The following is a 19,844-nucleotide window of genomic DNA, read 5'->3' as shown; positions in this document are numbered from 1 at the left end:
TTTTGACTCCATTTAGCCATATCTGACATTGAAGCGTACAGTCGGGAACAATTTAAGCTACATTCTAACGTTGTATCGTTAGGTGAAAACAGAATAGAATTAAAATAAAAACTGAAATTCATTTAACTATAAAAAAGATACGATAATTGTATGCCCTCTAAAATTTAAGAACTCCTGACCCAGACTTAGGAAATATTTAAAAGAAAAGCATGCACATAGACAATGTGGGAATTACAGCTCTCTTAATGTGGAACCAAGCCAGTCAAAATGGAAACACTATGGTTTTGTAAGGATTTTTGCTTGCCTTCATGGTTTACGTACTGTCATCTTACATCACACTGTTTGTGATGTGCTCTTAATGTGCATGTAAATAGACTCGAGGAAGCTGTAAGACCTTTAGAAAAGAAGACCAATCCTTTTCGGAGATGATGGTGACACCAGGACTCAACAGTTACACATCAAAACTCATCAGTTTACAAGTATGTTAACTGTGTTCTTTGTAAGTTTGGGGTTCTTTTGTTTGACTTTGTTTTGTTTTGTTTTCCATTTGTGATAGGGCCATTACTGTGTGGTGCATTCTGGTCTGGAACTTACTAGATAGCCTCAGCTCATGTTCGTTTTCTTGCTTTAACCTCTTGTGAGCTGGGAGTTTAGGCATGAGCCACCACACCTGGCTCAAACTAATGTTTTCAAGTCACCAAATTTTAGTTAGTTTTAGTTTTATTTATCTATTTAACATACACTCACTAAAAACCTTCCTAAGACCTAGTTTCATTTGAGATCTGATCATTAGAAGGATCTGCTTCAGGTAGACTTGCCCTTTTCCTTAACCTGGCTGCCTGGTCTGTTTGCCAAGTGTTTGCAGACCAACCTAATATTCAGGCTATTCACATCTTGATCACATGTCTTCTAATGCAAACATTTTTGCTAAACCTCAAGTGTGACTCAAAAAATCAACATGCCCAAGTTCTTTTTCTCCCCTTCCCAAGCCTGAGATTATTTTGTAAACCCATAAGAGCACTAATGATGTCAAAGGTCAACTTTCTTAAGAGCACACAAGGTCATTTATTATCCTTACCCACTCTTCTGAGGGTTTATTATTGATGGGGCTTATAGAAACTCAAGTAAATGAATATGTAAAATTCAAGACGTTACAGCAAAAATAGGAAAGAGCATTTTCTTAGCATGATGCCAACCATCGGAGGTTGCTGTGGCTATCTGTTACTCCATCTTTTGGTGGACACTGGCCACACCAAGATGGTTCATGGCCTTGTTTATAACAGTCACCAAGCATACCTTCTAAAAACAGGTAACAGATATATAACAACACCGCAGGGAAAAGGACTTAGGTCAGGTCTCACAGTGGATGATGCAGCATAAATGCTTGAAATTCACCTCAGTTCACAATCCAGTTTAAGCATCAATTGTCCAAGTGCTTTCTTTGATGATGGAGAATCCAAAACCATCAATATTTTCAAAGAAGAATAAAAAATTATTAAGTTCAGGGGTAACACTCATACATAACATCATACAAAGACCTTAGACAGAAAAAAATGATGTGGAATCCTGAAAAGGTGAATTAATACTAAATAGTCGATCTGTTGACTTTTATGATAAAAAAAAAAATCTACCTAAGAGCCTTGCCCTAAACCCATTTTGCTGTTTGTAGGGGCCGCCTAATAGTGACATCTTTCCTTATCCCCCCCAGAGATGTCCCTCGAGGTGAAAGCTTTTGTCTCCCCACACTCTCCTCTTTGGGCTCGGTATGTGTTCAGCAGGGTTCTGTGGTCCCACATTTCCGACCACATCCTTGCTTTCAAAAGCAGGAAAATGTTTTACCAGAAAGGAGAAAGGCAGACCACACTGATTATGCAGGAGACTATAGAGGACTGTGTTGGGCAGGAAGTCCATGGACAGAATATTTATTTGCCATCTGGGACACTGAGCACATGGAAAACTATAGAAAACACAGCTACGGCATCAACTTTTAACTGCGGATAAAAGTGTTCAATGTCTAGCACTTACAGCTACGCTTTCCTACCAAACTGCTGTGTTGACAAGAATATTGCTGGATAGTGACTAGCACCTTAGCAAGTGCCCACCGCAGGCAGTACTAATCACATTATTCTGAAGCTAGGGGAATAATGATTTGGTAGGTAAATGATTTACCCATGTTATGAGCACCTGGGGTTGCAGGAGCCCTGGTATGCAGTGTGTCCACACTGAAATTTACACGCAGAGAGTTCCGCTACTTCCTCTGGTGAGAAGTAATGGAAGAGCTGTGTGACAGGCAGATGTTTTAATGAGTAGGAAGTGCTAAATTTGCACAATGCATAACATTTTTATTTCCCAGAGTCAGGGGGCTTACTGATGCACACACAATTCCTGGCAGTCCTTGTTTGGAAATTGCAATATGTAAGGTCTTCTATAGCATAAACTCTCTTTGGTAAGAAGTAATTCTAAGTTCACATTTGAACTCTATGTGATTGAAAGCTAAAATTCACAGGAATGTTTGCAGGAATGTACCAATTTAACTCATCAGTACACATTCAGGGACCATTTAGTCTTTGAATAACTCTTTTCCAAAGGATAAGAAACATGGATTAAACTATTATAAAGCATTACCTACTTTTAAAAATACCAATGTATTTCAACATAAAGTCATTTTATTTATTGGCTTAGCATTATTTAAAGACTTTTTAGGGGCTTTGCTATTCTCTTGTTCTCTCTCTCTCTCTCGGTGTGTGTGTGTGTGTGTGTGTGTGTGTGTGTGTGTGTCCTCTGTTTCTCTCTCTTGCTCTCTGTTATCAGATCCTCTCATGCAATCCTATTTGAAAGCTATACTTTAAATACAGGCAGCAGATTCTGTCATATAATTTTCAGGATAACAAAGAAACTGAAATAAGTTAGCAGACAAACAGTACAGTAGCCCCTACAACACTGTCTCCTGAATAGGCATTGTTACTTAAAAACATGGAAATTTATTATGTGGCTTATTTTTTCTCATATCAGAACAAGAAGACATATGCTTTTCTTATTTTCACAATTAAAAACTGTGTCTTTGTTATTTTGCTTGTTTGTTTGATGTAATCCATGTTTGTCAATTTTTCAAAATGCTCCAGTGTTTGAAATGATTGCATTCTTTTACAAAACTAATAGTGTGGCTACAAAATGTCCAATTTCTTTGAAGATAATTTAGAGACTCTGATGCCTTCAAATACCATTGCCAATGTATTTTAGTACACTCACACTAATTCCTCAAAATTTTAATTAGAAGGGATAATGTGTTGTGTCTAAAGTAGCAACTGATTGTTTTGTTTTAGGTGAATAAAGTTATGTCCTCTCTGTCTCTGTCTCTCTGTCTCTATCTCTGTTCCTCTCTGTAAAATCTTAAAAGGACATGTTATGTGTGGATAGCCTAAATTTAGAGAAACTTTGGCAATATCTTAAATATTTGGATCCTGTTGTACAAATGTCATTGCACAGAATTGCACAATGAATCTGATACAGCAAATGCTCTAAGAATACGGCCGTTGCAAGCTCTGGGTGATATGTGCACAACAGGCAACTAGGAAATAATGGAAAACCATAATCCAGTTCCAAATCCCCATGCCTTCGAAATACTTGATTTACTGGCTTTTAGTATCTCTTGTCAACTTGGGTCTTCTACTAGATTTTCTGCTTGTATTTTATTAAATACTGTTATTAATGATCAGATTTGAATCAACATGACCAAGATCTTAAGATAAACCAGCAATATTCCTATATCTCAAATTCAGAGCACCCACTGTCAGAGCATGCTGGGACACTATCCTGCCCTCAACATTTCATTTTGAACATGTCGTTTATAAATAGAAGCATAATGGAATGCCAAGTACAATGAATGTGCAGAACACGAGTCATATAGAAAAAAACTACTTATAATCTCATAAGCCCAGAGACAGAATAATTTTCAACAATAATTTCCTAAGCTTACTTTCATATAATTATAGAAAAAATGCATGTATAAATCCAAAACCGGATTTTCTGGCTTTGGATCATGGAAATATCTTAGTGTGTGCATCATGATGTATTTTTTCTTTTATTTCTTTTTTTTCTATTTTATTTTCAATACAAGGTTTCTCTGTGCATCCTTGGCTATTCTGGAACTAGTTCTATAGACCATGCTTGCTTCCAACTCACAAAGATCTGCTTTGCCTCTGCCTCCTGAGTTTTGGGATTAAATGTGTGCACCCCATCCACCACCTTGTGATTATACATTTCTTATCCACTGCATTAAAAAAATGTCTTTATGACTGTGAGTGCTCAGCCTTGGTGAAAAATGTATTTCAACTGCCTGGCCTCCAGAAAAGAGCAAGGTGAGAGCCAGAGTGTGGGGAAGAGCATTGTCTTCTAGATTCGGCATGGTTGCTGTGCACATGAGCTCACACCAGCTGTGGTGTTACCTGAATAAGACCGACACACATTCAAACCAGTTCACACTTCCAGCATGAAGAAGGGTATCCAGAGGCCCAACTCCTGGCTTAAGAGTTCTTGGCAGTTCATGGCTGCTGGGGAAGTGAGAGATACTTCAGAGATACTTTTCTTTGGTTTGTGGCTATTGGATTTTGCCACTTTGATCACAGTGAATGTTCTCACACATGTATGAGTAACCTTAATTGGACTTGACGGTTTTAGACACACACACACACACACACACACACACACACACACACACAGTTTAGGGTGAGGTGGTGATAGGAGTTAGAGGAAGAATAAGATCAAGATATTTTGTATAGCCGAGAATTAGTCAAAGAATAAAAAATGGGCTTTATAATAAAAATAATATAAACAAATAAAAATTTATAGCTACAGGTCACATGTACATATATATGTAGTGTTTATATTAATTAATTGAAATCTATTCATTCAAGTAGATTTTGCGGGTTAAAAACAATTTTTTTCTAGAAATAATTATGAAGATCTTAATATTTACTAGTAAATCATAAATTTCTACTACAGATACACCAACATTTGGCATAATTACCAATTCAAAATATTAGATACTTTTATAACTGATTCACAAAACCATGTGGATGTGTTTGTGTGTGTATGTGTGTGTGTTACACATGTGTGTCCATGTGTGCTCTCTGTGAGAGCATTTTCAGAGGTCAAAAATCAACACTGAACATTTTCCTCTGTTGTCAGCTTTAATATCTGGGCCATCATATCCTCACAAAGACCTCATTTGAAACCATCAGTAGCTTGGTAAACAATTGAAAATTACTTCAAATGGAAGTTAAACATTTTAGAACTATACAACGCAAGCAAATTAACTCTATAAATTAGAACTATGAATAAAACAATAATATGTACTGAGGCATAATGAGAAATGGAACTAAATAATGGTCAAAATAGATAGTCAAAAATTTTAATCAGCTATTTAAAACAGATATATTGTTTCATGTCATTTTTAACCCTTTTCAGTATGATTTAAGTATTAATCTCATCAAAGGCATAGAACTGAATTTCTTTCTAAAGTTTCAAATTGCCATTGACAAGGTGAGTATAGTTCATTTACATTGCAGTTCTTGAAAAGTGTGTATTTCTTTCTGACATCTTGCTTATTGTTGGCATTTATCAAGGCCTTTCTTTTTTCCTTCTTTTCTACTTTCATTTTTTTTTACTTAGTAAAAATTTCTGCCTCCTCCCCGCCTCCCATTTACCCACCTCCCTCCTCCACTCTCCCTCCCTTGAGCTTCATATTCATATTCAAATTCATACATTTGTAGACAGTCTTACCATTGTATCTGGATCACTTGAATCAATAAAATATAATGTGAAAAACGTAACTACTTTCTTCCAGAATAATACATGGAATTTTAAAATCCTACCTTAGTTCATAACTTGTTTTGTCCCATGTTAGTATCATTTAGTTTCTCCTTAATTTCAGGTGACCTTCTATTATCCTTTATTTGATAGCATCAATTCTCAGTTTCCATTTTTTTGTTCACTCAGTGGGTTTTATGAGAAGCAAATAAATCCTTTGTTTCTTACTTGTCTCACAATCTCTTCCAATTTTGCTTTCTTGATTAACGAATGTCGGACTTCCTTATGTTAATTTCTAACTCGCCTACTACCGTTTACATAACCATGTTTTTCTTGCATCTAACTCTATTTGATCTGCAACCCAGGTTCCTGTTTTTTTATTCACCTTTATATATAGCTGTATATATCTAATCTGATCATTAATCTTGTATGGAGTTTTAAATTTCAACCATCATGTTTAAAGTTTTCAACATTTTATTTGATTCCCCCAAATGTTCCCATTCTTGTAACAATATTCTAAATATTCTATGTTTTCATTGTAAAATAGAGTTGTCCTTATACTTTCTCTGACAACTATCCCGAGTCCCTCTGAGTGGAATGCTAATTCTTTTGTTTTGTTATAGGTTGTCCTTACACTGGAATGTTCTCTTGGGAGATTTTGAATTTTCATGCAATTTTCAGGAGTGGACTTTTAAATTTTTTTTTGTCACAGACCAATGGACTAAGATTGCAGACAGGACCTGTCTAGTCTAGTGGTTTACTTTCTGCTGTGCTCCCTCAGAAGCTGCTCCAAGGATGCTAATTACATGTCTATATTTTGCTCCCTGAAGTATAGCTGAAGCTCCATACCACAGCTGGGTATAGCATTGTGGTTTTACTACAGATTTTACTTAAACGAATACCTCATTTTCCTTTCCCTACTATGATTTTCTTGTGGTTTCTTTGGGATAGTTGGCAAAAAAAAAATTCTACTTGTTTTTCATGGTGGGAGTAATGAATGAATTGCAGCTTTATTAAGTTCTTGCTCAAAGTCTCAGCCCAATTCTTTCACTAAGCCTCTGACCCCAGTGCAAATCCTGACTCTCATACACGTTGGTTCTGGCTACTCTGGTGTCAGTCACACAGCCAACTCTCCCTTTGCCTTTTAACTACCTTCCTGGTACTTGTAGATTCCCCTTCTCTTCTCCTCTTCTCCTCCTCCCCCTCCCCTCCCCTCCTCTCCCCTCCTCTCCCCTCCCCTCCCCTCCCCTCCTCTCCTCTCCTCTCCTCTCCTTTCCTCTCCTCCCCCTCCCTTCCCCTGTTCTCTCCTCCTCCTCCTCCTTCTTCCCCTCTCTCTCTTTCTCCCCCTCCTCTCTGTATAATGGTATTTAAGTCTATAACATTTTATCTAAATTGTACATATTTTGAAGCAAAGGTGCTCATATTATTGTTAGGTAATGAAGAAATAAATGTGTCATAATTTTGTTGTTTTGAGGAAAATAATGACTAAATCTTGACAACATCATTTTCTATTAATTTTACCTTTCATAGACCTTAATTGCCAATTTAGCTTATTGAAAAATAATAAATGTACTATGGTATCTAGGAAACTCTTGACTCCTACTTAGATCTTTCAGGAACTCTGAGCTTCAACATTAATAACAGGATTAATTATATATAATTTTTAGTAGAATTATTTTATTTCATACTTGGTCTGATATTGAGTAGGACAGCTTTGTTTTAGGTAATATTATTGTATTCTTAAATAACACATTCAAGATATGAGTTACCCCAAAGCAAAGGCATGCTAGATGGCAGATTCCTCATTGGCAAGAGCAACTCTGTGACTTTTTGTTCTGATCCATTCCTTTTTCTTATCATGAGCATTGTCCCTCTTTCAAGCTTTGTAGTTTTGTTGTTAAGAAGGCTTTTGTTTTCCAAGCAAAGGTAATACTATTTCTTTGTAAGACTTTGGCAACAATACTTCTCCAGAAATTCCAAGCTCAGTGGGAAACAGAGAGTGTAAGCTCTAACTGTAAACACTGTAATTATCCAGCAAAGCCATCTTTCCGCTGTTGTTTTATCACCTAGGAAATCGATAGTGGCACAGACTACAATTCTCTGCTAGGTCTAGGAGGACAGATGAGAAAGTTTAGTGACTTAGTGGGAACTACTAGCATAAGAAATCACAGCAGCAGGAAAGGATGGCTTTTTACTGAATGACTTCAGTCAAAACTCCAAAACTGTTTTTGCCCAATAAGAGACTTCATTTTTTTAAAAAAGCAAGAAAATTTACAAATAAACAAACAAAAACCATCACGTATGTCCAAAACTGTCTTTTAAAATCTAAGCACATTCACTGCCAGCCATTATTGTTGGCAAATATTCAATCATGAGGAAAAATTTCATTATGGTTATGTGAGGTGAACAGATATTGAGGAACTGATAGTCATGAGGTCTTAGTATGAATATTTTGTGTTTGACAAATGCCATAGTTTAGAAAGAATTTTGTAGAAGGTCGAGTATCCCAGCATGTAGCAATATATTCCTTGTAAACTATCTTGCCAAGAATTTAAGTACATGGAGCAGAAACCAGTGATATTGCATCAATCACTGTTGTTGTTATAATGAGATAGGATGAAAGTACTAAAGAAAACACACCCCAAACTATCTCAATTACATCAATTTGTTTCATACTAAGAAGAATATGAAACAATAAAAAACATGGCATATTCATGTTTTTATATTTGGTCCACAATTAAAACTTGTTCCTGGAGATGAAACCTGTATCTCTAGACAGATGATTAATAAACAGCTGTCCTGCCGGGCGGTGGTGGCACACGCCTTTAATCCCAGCACTCGGGAGGCAGAGGCAGGCGGATCTCTGAGTTCGAGGCCAGCCTGGTCTACAAGAGCTAGTTCCAGGACAGGCTCTAGAAACTACAGGGAAACCCTGTCTCGAAAAACCAAAAAAAAAAAAAAAAAAAAAAAAAAAAAAACCAAACAAACAAACAAACAAAAAAAACAGCTGTCCTCTCTTTATTTTCATGTTTCTAGCATGAACAGTGAGGTACATGGTAGCTATCCCCAATCATCAGAAGCTTAGGAATATGGCAATGCTTGGCAACACAATTGAGTGGCGCCTGGATTTTCATTCAATGTGAGCAACATTATTATATATTTGTACTGTAAGTTTTCTTTTTAAAACTCCTTGTGTACATAGACTCTGAGGAGAAAACAAAGTTGCATTTGTGTGGTGAAAACAAAGTACTCGTTCTTAAATGACAAACACAATAGTCCCCCGTGAATATGTCTCACTATATATTCAACATGAATGAGAAATGTCAACATTTGGCCACCATTAGTTCAGATTCACCATGGCACATTGTTTAATCCATTTGCCCGAACAATTCTATGTACTTTTTTTCATTGTCAGGAATAGAGATGGTAAATTCTGAACATCTAAGAGATCTTCAACAAATGGTTAGGAGTTTGCAAGTATTAAATGCAAGTCATCATTTCACTGACAAAATTCCATGCATAGGGTATGAAAAAGATAATATAGCTCATTGCATATTCCATATCGCCTGAGCCAACTTCTATGCTCATTAAATATTGTTTTATCATTAATGCTTTCTTAAAATAAGCTAAATTATACCCATGGTGTAATTTCTAGCACTTTCACGATGACGAGAAGATGTTCTTACTAAAGATTTATTATGTATTTATCAAACTACTTGCAGAAATGTTTCTTGTCCTTGTATATTTTAAATTTCAAGGATGTTGACTCAGTGCCAGGTATAAATTACAAATAAATATCTCACTTGTTGGAAGACATCCTTTGAATCTATGATAAGTTTAAGGAACTCTCATGTGCAAGGCAATCAAGGCTTGGCCTCTGGCCCCTTGGTACCTCCATTTCTTCAGTTTGACTTACCCTGCATGCACAGCCCGTCAGTGCAGTTCTTGGATTGCAGGACCAGGCCATCACAGTCTTTGCCCCCGTTCTTGGGTGCGGGTGCTGTACACTCTCTCCTGCGCCAGTGGGTACATTCAGTCCCACAGGTTGACCATTTGCTCCACGATGTCCACCTGCCATCCACTGCCATGAGGGAAGCCAGCATGAGGTCAGAACAAGCCGTTACTTAATAAAGGGTAAAGAAGCACAACTCAATTCCCACAAAACAGTAAGAATGGAAGAAGATAACCCAATGAGAAGCCTGGCACTCAGTTAAGTCTCTGATGAATGAATTATGCTCTACCTGTGGGAGTTCTATGCATTTTCCCCTCTAGTCAAGGTCAAACAAGACTTTCTGGGACACATTAAGAGCTACATAAGAATATTGTCACACTTCCTCCTATTGATTCATTAAAGGTGAAGCTTTGGGATATGGAAGATCAGAGGGTTTCTTTTTTAATCCAAGATTCCTTCATTTATAGTGTCACATAAACAGTGAGAGCAAAAATGTGTGAGAGTTGGAAGCAAAGGTAGTGTAGTGGTCAAGGAACTCATCAACTCTCTTCTCTCTGTCTTCACCCCTTCCCACGTCTCTTGACTTCTATTTATATTTTCTTTCTGTCATCCAGGTCACTTGATTTGGCTGAAACCTTTGCCACACCTTTCTGCAAAGATAATATTATAGCTTATTTTATGATCTCATTCCTTTATTTGGTAGTATACAATTTCTGTTCATGCTGAAATAAAATTTAAGTAAATCCCTCATTTTGGCAAAAATTGACCCAATTTATCCTGATTTTGGTGGATTATTATAAGAAAGTTCAGTGACAATGAGCTGGGATATCGCTATCTTGAGAATATACAACTTGGCATCAATTTTAAAAACACAGTAAACTTCCAAACTTCAAAACAAATCCTCTTAAGTATATTAAAAAAAGGAGGATTAAAATGTTCAAATAAGATTAAAAAGTATTTGATTTTTTCACCTGATACAAAAATGTTTATGATTACCTAGAATTCTACATAAAACAATGCGAAACATCATTTATTGAACCTTTAAACTACTCAAGTCTGAACACTGGAAAAACAATATAAATTTTAGTAGCTTACAGTGTTTGGTAATTCTGTCTTATTACTGAGTAAATATACTACACAATGTGTACTGGGATATAAATATGCGTATGTGCAAAATTAAGGAACACATTACTATTTCCATATACAGTTGTCTATACTTCAACTCCCAATTACCCAGAGCTATGAAATTTGATTTGCTGTTGCTCAACAATATGTGCCTATCACTTAAAGCACTAGCATATATGTATGTGTGTGTGAGTGTGTGTGTGTGTGTGTGTGTGTGCGTGCGTGTGCATGTTTGTATATGTGGTGTTCGTATGCGTGCTATGCGTGTGTGCAGTCACATTGTTCTTTCAACCAAATTGAATGGACTCTGAAATATGAGTCAGAATGTAGGTGAAATAAGGGACAATGTATGATATCAGATGAATTTCTACACTTACCTATAAGTAAAAATGTGTTCGATAAATAAGAGCCCTCAAAGGTTCAGAGCAGGGACACATTTTGGTACTTGGAATCAATACTTGAAAATGTAATCTGTAGATTACATTTTTCTCCCTGCCCACTTGTGAAAAATGTTCTATTAAAGGATGAGCAGTATAAAACTGGGCAAAGCAAAGGGAATTAAGGCTGTGTATTCAAACACCCAAAGTTGATAACAGAATTTCTAATCATTGAGTATACTGAATTTATGAACAATTTCAAAACAGTTTTATCTTAACTTCTTGATATATTATATGAGTAGGCATTTTAGTATATTTGAAATTTGATTTGGATTTGGGTAGCTATTAGCTGGGATTTACCTGGAGTCAAGAGCGGGTAGAAAGATGAAATACTACAAGATGATGCCAAGTGGCAGAGGGATGCAATCTTGGTTAAGGGGCCACTGCAAATAATTTATAAGACAGATGACCAAGAGGTACAGATAATAAAGAGGTGGCTATGCTGTATTTTCCAAATCCATTATCTCCTGTGTCACAAACCTTAGCCTTTCTTTTAATTCATTCCAGATGTTTTATTTGCCCCTGCCTAGAAACTGACACTACGTATCAAACTATTCCAGGATAAAATATTTTCTAAACTTCTGTTCCAATTAATTTTCATGTTTTGCTGGAGATCAAGGGTTGTTATTTCTAACGTTATGTGGTTTTCAATGTTGTTCGAATCATTTGAATTACAGAATGTACAATCTTTCCTCTAGCAGTTTCACTGAGAAACATAAGATTATATTCATGGTTATTTGTTCTCTTAAAGCACTTTGTATGGTTACATTATAAAGTTATAGACTCTTTTGGAGAAAGGTGTGACTTCTCAGCAAGGTAAATATAGAATGGATTTAAATAATGTTTATCACACGTAAGTTAAGATTAGGTCTTTGTCATCTGGTTCTAGTACACACATTTAGAATGGTGGAAATTATTTGGGAAGAGATGAATGTGTATTTACCTGGGCACAATGTAGTGCATGCTAATTTCTGCACACTCTGCCCTTCACAGAAGGCCCCACCATTGAGTGGGGCTGGGTTGGTGCAGGTTCTCGTACGTTTCTGATATCCTCGTCCACAACGGCTGTTACACACAGACCATTCTGTCCAAGTAGACCAGCCACCGTTAACTGAACGAGACAAACCACAAAGGATAGGTTAAGCATGTGGGAACGAACAGTACACAGAATACAGACTGGAGGCATTCCCAATGTAACAATAAAAAGAACAAGATTTCAATGCTATAGGAGGCCACAGATATAATTTCAGAGTTTTGTTGTATGGCTGAAGAATCTAAATTGAGATATAGGAAATTATTTTCCATGAGTTGCTCATTTATAAAAAATAAATAAGACTATGTTCTCTTTTCCTTGACTAATATCCTTAAGGAGAAAAAAAAGCCCTTACCTAGTTAAACTCCAAATAATACTTTTGACAGTATATCTCGCATAATAAATGTTTACATCCAGATGCCAAGGCTGTGAGCCAAAGCATGGAAACTAAATAAAATCACTTGGAGCCTTAAAACACAAATGATTCGTTATTTTTCATCACCATTTTCAAACTTCACAGCTTTTAAAGGAAATTTATTCACCCACATGTAAACCCAAATACAGAGTTAAATCTTACAGCATCCTACTTTTAAATAAATTGGTAATCTGATTGAGCTAGCAATTGATTGGTGCTTCTGAAATGGATACTCATCTTGTGCAGAAAAACTAACTATGATATGTTTTGGAGGGGTCATATATGTGATTATAAAACAAGAATTCCACACTACTCACACTATTTATTTCTGGACATCAGTCTCTAGAAACATAATGATTTTTTTTTAAAAAAATAGTTCAATAATTTGTGTTTATATAATTTTTTAACAAAGCAAATTTAAACATATTATTTCTGATAGTTACATCACTATGGGAAAAGTTTATGCATTTGCTGGCTGAGGTAAAGAAGGTTAGCTACTGAAGCAACACAGACTTTATATATGCAAATGATTTTGCTCCAAATTATATTTTCTAGGAAATCTATTAATTCGAAAATAAACATGACTGTATTTAAAGAAATGAACAAAAGTATCTCCATAGCAGATTTTTAAATGCAGTGATTAATAATTAGAAGTACCTATAATGTTAAATATAAAAAAATGTTAAGTTATATATTTCAAGCCAATAATATGATAAAAGAGGTTATCTAATAAAATGGATGTTAGCATTGTACATTAAATAAAAGTAACATGTGTAGCTCTTATCTTAAGGTACTATCTATGCATACAAAATACCAGTGACACCATATTGATTTCAAAAATACAGTTTGTAGATGATAGGATCAAAGACAACTTCTTTGGCCTTTTCTGTGGTTTTCAAATTTTCTCTAATGTCTACATATTTATAAGCCAAAAGAGAAAGTAATGGAAAAGAGGATATAAAACAGATTCAGAAAAAGAACTGATGATTATGTAGGTTTCTGTGGACTGATGAACTCAACTTACGTGCTTTGCACAACTCAACTTATGAAGCCATGAAAAGCTGGAGCAGACAGTTGACAGGTAGGGGTTCCCAAATCAACTTCCCCAGTTAACCTTTTTACATTCTCAGATACCACATGCTTTCATGTATGTTGCTTACTAACATGAGAGACTGAGAATCTGAGTTACATATCCAATTACCAGTCTGTTGACATCCTAATGTCTTGCTAAAAATATTATTAACATTTAGACATTTTTTCCAGATATTACACACATCCTTTATTTTACAGAGAAAGAGAAAATGACTCAAAAATATAGGTTAAAAAGCTAGATAGTGATGATCAAGGCCTGGCTGCTTCATCTTTGGTCCTGACCCTTTTGTAAAAATGTTTGTTATTTATGTGTGACCCTTCCTCGTAACAAAGCTCTTATTACATTTGCTGGTATTGAAATCATGCTATACCTAGAAAGAGATTTGCATCTATATTAAATACCTATAGAATGCATCTATATATAGTATGCCTTCATTAGTTATTTGCAATTGGCACATACTATGATTGGGCTCAAATGCTTCTTTGCATTTTAAATGTTGTTAATCAAGTGTTTCAGGCAGTTTAGATTAAGATGAAAAGTACAAAACAATTTCATGTGATTTAAGGAATACAATTGCTCACAATTCAACATAGCCATTATCTGGACTAGGAAATTAAACCCCAGAGTAATCAGAGGATTAAAAAAATTGAAATGCTTCTGTTCTGTAATTAAAATGGCAGTTTTAAACTATCTCTGTGTAGCTTCTGGAACATCATGATGATTTGTGTTCTTGAGGCTCCTCATCTTGTCAGTAACATGGCCACACAATGGTATTGTTGGAGAGGGAACAAATTAATCTCTGTCTGTCTGTCTCTCTACATATACATATATAAATAGAGATATATTTATTTATTAATACATATATGTAAAAATATGTCTTTATATATCTATCTTTCTTTCTATCTATCTATGTAAAGCATAGAAGTTTATTTTTTGTTTGATATGAGATACTGACATAAGATAGATCAACAGGTTAAAAAAAAACACATAAAAAGATACAACACATGTTTATGCATCATGGACACCTCATAAAGATGTAAAAAGCCACACGTGCCATAAGAACAAAACATATGTATGAAAGTGGGCCCAAGAGTGGTAGGGTTTGGAGAGGTCACTAGGAGTTAATGGAGTAAGAGCTGCACGAACCCTCCTGCTTTTCCACTGTTTGTCCTCAGTGATAACAATTTTTTTTTTCTTTTTAGTGTTTGGGAAGTAATTTTCCTTAGAAGTTCTCTTGTATCTAAGCTAAAGAGGAAATTTTGGGTAATCTCTTCTGATCTGTTCTTATTAAATTGCCTCCAAGTTAAGAAAATGGCCAAAAAGCTGGAATGGTATATTCTTTGACTATATATGTTATCTTAATCTTATCTCCTCTAGGACTCTCTGACGTAATTGTCAGGATATGCCCAGTGAATGTACACCCTTCATAGGCCATCAGAATCCAGACATATGACTGATCACAGAAGTAGGGAGGGACAGTTGCACTATTTTCTGAGCAGAGGTAAAGCTTGGGTTCCTTGTTCAAGAGGAAGCCTCACCTTAAATATTTGGTGTTTAGTTTTCTCTGTGAAAATATGTCAATATAACTAACGTTCTGAGAATTATGTAACTGTATGGCCTAAACTAATTGGGGACAAACAAGCTGAAAGTTTAGCTGGGGAATAACTCACCTTCTGAAATAGCTCTGGGATAATGGAGTGCCAACAGCATAGGGAGGTAATAGCGTTGATGTCACACAAAAATGAGGGGTAGAATTGTTTGACACTTAAAGAGAATCAATAGATTTAGAGATGAGAAAGGTGAGAGGAGCCAGAGAATGGAATCTTCTGATGTAGGAGTGTTTCTATCTATCTGCTGTTTCATTGGTTAATTAATAAAGAAACTGCTTGGCCTAACAGGTTAGAACATAGGTGGGTGGAGTAGACAGAACAAGATGCTGGGAGTGAGGCAGATGCCTCCGGCAATTGCCCTGCCTCTCCTTTCTGGGATAGTCGCCATGAAGCCAGTCACCAGGTCAGACATGCTGAATCTTTCCCGGTAAGACACCACTTCGTGGTGCTACACAGATTATTAGAAATGGGTTAATCAAGATGTGAGAATTAGACAATAAGAGGCTGGAACTAATGGGCCAGGCAGTGTTTAAATGAATAGTTTGTGTGTTGTTATTTCTGGGGCTAAGCTAGCTATGCAGGAGCTGGGTGGGATGAAAAGCAGGCCTGCCTGCAGCCCCTCACTACAGACATCTTCCATGTTGTGGGAATGACAGTCCTTTTCTCCCAGTTGTCTTTGTTATGACTCTATAGACCTTTGATGGAGGCACGAAAGCAGGTTCAGGGGTGGGGGACAATGAGTGTTTTTGTGGAATATGTTTGTTTCATCTTTTCTGTGTTTCTGTAATTGTAGACCTGAGTCTAGGTTCAACGAAAGTATCATTGGTCTGTCTTGTGCTTTGTTCTGTCCCAAACTTAGTAGTCAGGTCTTGTTGGTACTCTTCCTTCCTTGAGAAACAAAATGTCCAAGAAGCAGCAGACTGTTCAGTAGGTTTCCTAGGCTTACCACTTCACCACTCTTAATGATCCTTCTGGAAGTTAATAAACCTTCCTGATCATGCACAAGGTTAGAAGGAACAGTAGAGGAAGTCTAAAAGAGACTGGTAGCTGGAAATTCTACAACCAAGGAATCTTATTAATGAGACAGAATGATTTGACATGTGCTGGACCATACCATGAAAGCTCACTTACCATACACGATGACAGTGGCTGTGGTGCTTTTCCTCTTGGCAACAATATTTTTGGCAACACATGTATAATTTGCTGTATCTGAGAGCCGGGCCTGCTTGATGATCAGGTTGTGATCGATAGTAATATAAAAATTCCGATCTTCTTCAGGATCAATGATATCTTCGTTCTTTAGCCACTCCACCTAAAGATACATGAGAAAAATTTGATGAATCCCAAGTCTGGAGCCCTGCATGGCTGCTGGTCCTGACCTGGGTTCTGTAGTGTGTAAAACATTGTTTCATGCTATGAACCACCATCGAGCATAGGAAAGTAACTTTCTGAGGTCATGTTAAGTATCACTCACCTGCCAAACATGCTGATTCTGTCTGTACTACATTATTCTCAAATGTCAATGAACCAGTTGGGAAATACAGTGCTCAAATTGTTTTTACTTTGCCCTGCAGGCAGGATGGAGAATGAGCACTGCCAAGTACAGAACCCAATCAAAAATAACAGGCAAAGCATTTCAAACCTAACCCAAACCTTTTGCTATTTGATTTGTTTACTCTTGGCAATTTACCTGATGCTGCCTTTCAGAAAAGAATGTAAGGCCATAAAAAAAAAAGCTCAGAAGGCTTTTCAGACATCATGGAGCTCTAATAAAGCAACATTCAGATGATTTACCTGTAGCCTCTCTGCAACATATGGATTAAATTTCCCCGAAAATGCACAGACCTTAAAATGTAGTCAAACCACATATTTGGAGATACAAACGAGCCCAAAGATTTGGGGGAAGGGAAAGTTTCCCTACCAACCCCCAACACAATCCAAACAGTTTCTAAATCACACTCAAATCTCTTTTTGAATAAGGACTTCCAGTATGCAAATCTTGGTTCTTAGTTTTCTTTTGGACAACCTGACCTAAGGTAGTGCCTGACTATTCAACACTACCCAACCATTGTTTTGCTATGCAAATATTATTGATTTAACAACAGTGGTGCTCTCCTTTCTGAGTAAAAGAAGAGAAATATTCTCATGCAAACTGTCCTTCTGGAGGGTAAACTATTTTTTATCCTGACAAGATTTGTTTCCCTGTGAACCAGTTTTTCCATAAAGGAAAACAACTCTGATATTTACCACAGTTAAACTTCCCTCTTGTATTAGAGTGGATGTGGACACAGGTAACCTTTTAGTGGGAGGGAGTCAATATTGTTGCCATTTTCAAAACCTTAAAGAGCTTCTTCAACACTGTAAGAAGTCTAGAAATTAATCTCTAAATCTGTCCGTGAACGCGACACAGCACGGTTGTAAGTTACTTCTGGAAGGCAAGGGGCTATCAGTTATACTTCTCTAATCCACAGGCAAGAAGCCAGCATTAAGGGGGAAAAACAAAAACCAACAACACCCCTGAGAAACAGGAAGTGGTTGGGGGTTCAGATGAGAGTTACTATTTGTAATCATGTAAATTTGCAAGCAGTTAAACATTCTTGATATTTGCACTAATGGTAGGGAGAAAGAGAATGGAATCCATTTAAAACTAGATTTTTAAATATGAATTTTGTTGTCAGACACAGACCACACAGGATGCCAGTGACTAGCTGCAATATATTTTTATGTGTGTGTATGTAAGGTCTCAAACATACTATCGGAAATCTATTTGACAATACTAATAGTTGGCTTTATTATTTCTTGTTCTAGTTTTGCCCTTGAGTATTTGTCCTATGATAAAGAAAGCACTCTTGCTCACTGAAGATGGGATTGTTGATTTTTGTACTCAGAATAAGTCTTTCCTCATGAGTCCATCTTTCTTCTCTTCCATAAATGATAGCCCTCAGATATAGGGATTCTCTTTTCCTTGGCTGTGTCTGAGTTTACATTTTCTCCTACAACTTCCCTGTCTGTTACAGTTCTGTGTGTATATAGACCCATAAGTACTAGCTGAGTAAGTTCTGAGGTACAGTTCTCTGAGGTTCCTACATAGAATCATGTGGAGCCTTGATCCTGAGATTATATTTGAATTTTCATTCTCCTCGTCTGTTTTTTTTTTTCTGCTTGCTCATGTTTTTCCTGCTCATTTTTCTTAGAGCACCTCCTTAAAGAATGGTTCTATTCAGTCCTTAGGCCCACAGTTTGCTTCTTGTTTCTCTATGTAGACTGATAATCTGTGTAACAACAGGGATACTACCCTAATCACACTGACATAAAGAGATCCCAAGGGATATTTCAAACCTTTATATTATTTTAAGAGTTTATTACATGGAAGAAAGAATTCTGTTTACACAGTTGACAAAATATTTTGACCTGGTTGTTTGGTGTATAATCTTTTTGTTTTCATGCATTTATTCCATTGTCCACTTTTTATTCCATTGTCTCCATGGGTGGTAGGGCATCTAGGACCTGAGAAGCTCCTGTGTTGAAGTGAATGCCCTGGGTACTTGAGAAAGGGCACTCCCTTTCTCCTCTTTCTCCTCTACTGACTGATTTGATCACAGAAGTTCTGTTTTGAGCAGTTTCCCATGTTGGCCTATATACCACCCTTCCAAGGAATGGTGGGTTATAGAATTAGAAAACAACACAGAAAAGAAGAGGGACACTCTGGTAAAGTCTCACACTGCCCTGCATTTCTGTACCCTGATGTGTTACACCCTCTGCTCTAAGATCAGACTCTCCTGTGTAGGTCATGGTTCTTCTGCTATGGAACCAGGTAACAAAATCCTCCAGAACACCATCTTATTAGAATGTTGACTTTTTCTGTTCCCCATCTAAAGGTCATGCCTCTTGATATCAGTGTTTCCCCTGGAGATTCTTAAGTGGAAGGTATTTGGTTTCCTAAGTGGAACAAACCCCTGAACCCGTGTTTGGGTAAGTGCTTCCATTTTACACTGTTGTTCCAGTTCAATTTCTCTCATCTATCTTGCTTTTAATTTCAGGCCATCTGGTATCACCTGATACCTGCATTATTTTTGTAGTAATTTATAGGTATCCTGGTTATAGTCAGTTTATCCAGCACAATTTCTAATTATATTAATACTGATAAAGAGGAGACATCTGATTTCTTACCTGCCCCCTCCCAATACCGGATCTACCTGCAACAATATTGCTCTCTTCGGTCACACATTCTTTGTAGAGGTTTTCAACTTTGGCTTCACATTAGTTTGTGTTTCTTATTCATCAGTTCAAAATGTGACACAGAAAGAAAATCTTACCCCTTCCCCCCAGTAAGGATTATGACTGAAGAGTTTTACCCTCACTGTTATTTAA

The 19,844-nt window shown here is 36.6% G+C and overlaps 1 protein-coding gene across 1 annotated transcript in view; it reads right to left on the bottom strand.

The window, feature by feature from the left end:
* The window catches only part of Unc5c (unc-5 netrin receptor C), a 331,978-nt gene that overhangs the window by 48,542 nt on the left and 263,592 nt on the right, over positions 1 to 19,844 (bottom strand). Inside the window, exons 5-7 of the mRNA XM_038311663.1 lie at positions 16,605 to 16,785; positions 12,266 to 12,433; positions 9,725 to 9,889 (exon numbers count right to left, since the gene is read on the bottom strand). Of these exons, the coding sequence (XP_038167591.1) occupies positions 9,725 to 9,889; positions 12,266 to 12,433; positions 16,605 to 16,785 (514 nt within the window). The remainder of the gene's footprint in view (positions 1 to 9,724; positions 9,890 to 12,265; positions 12,434 to 16,604; positions 16,786 to 19,844) is intronic.

Source organism: Arvicola amphibius, chromosome 14, assembly GCF_903992535.2.
Source record: "Arvicola amphibius chromosome 14, mArvAmp1.2, whole genome shotgun sequence".
Taxonomy (NCBI): domain Eukaryota; kingdom Metazoa; phylum Chordata; class Mammalia; order Rodentia; family Cricetidae; genus Arvicola; species Arvicola amphibius.
Note: the sequence above shows the minus strand (reverse complement) of the source record. Positions and strands in the feature narration are given on the sequence as shown.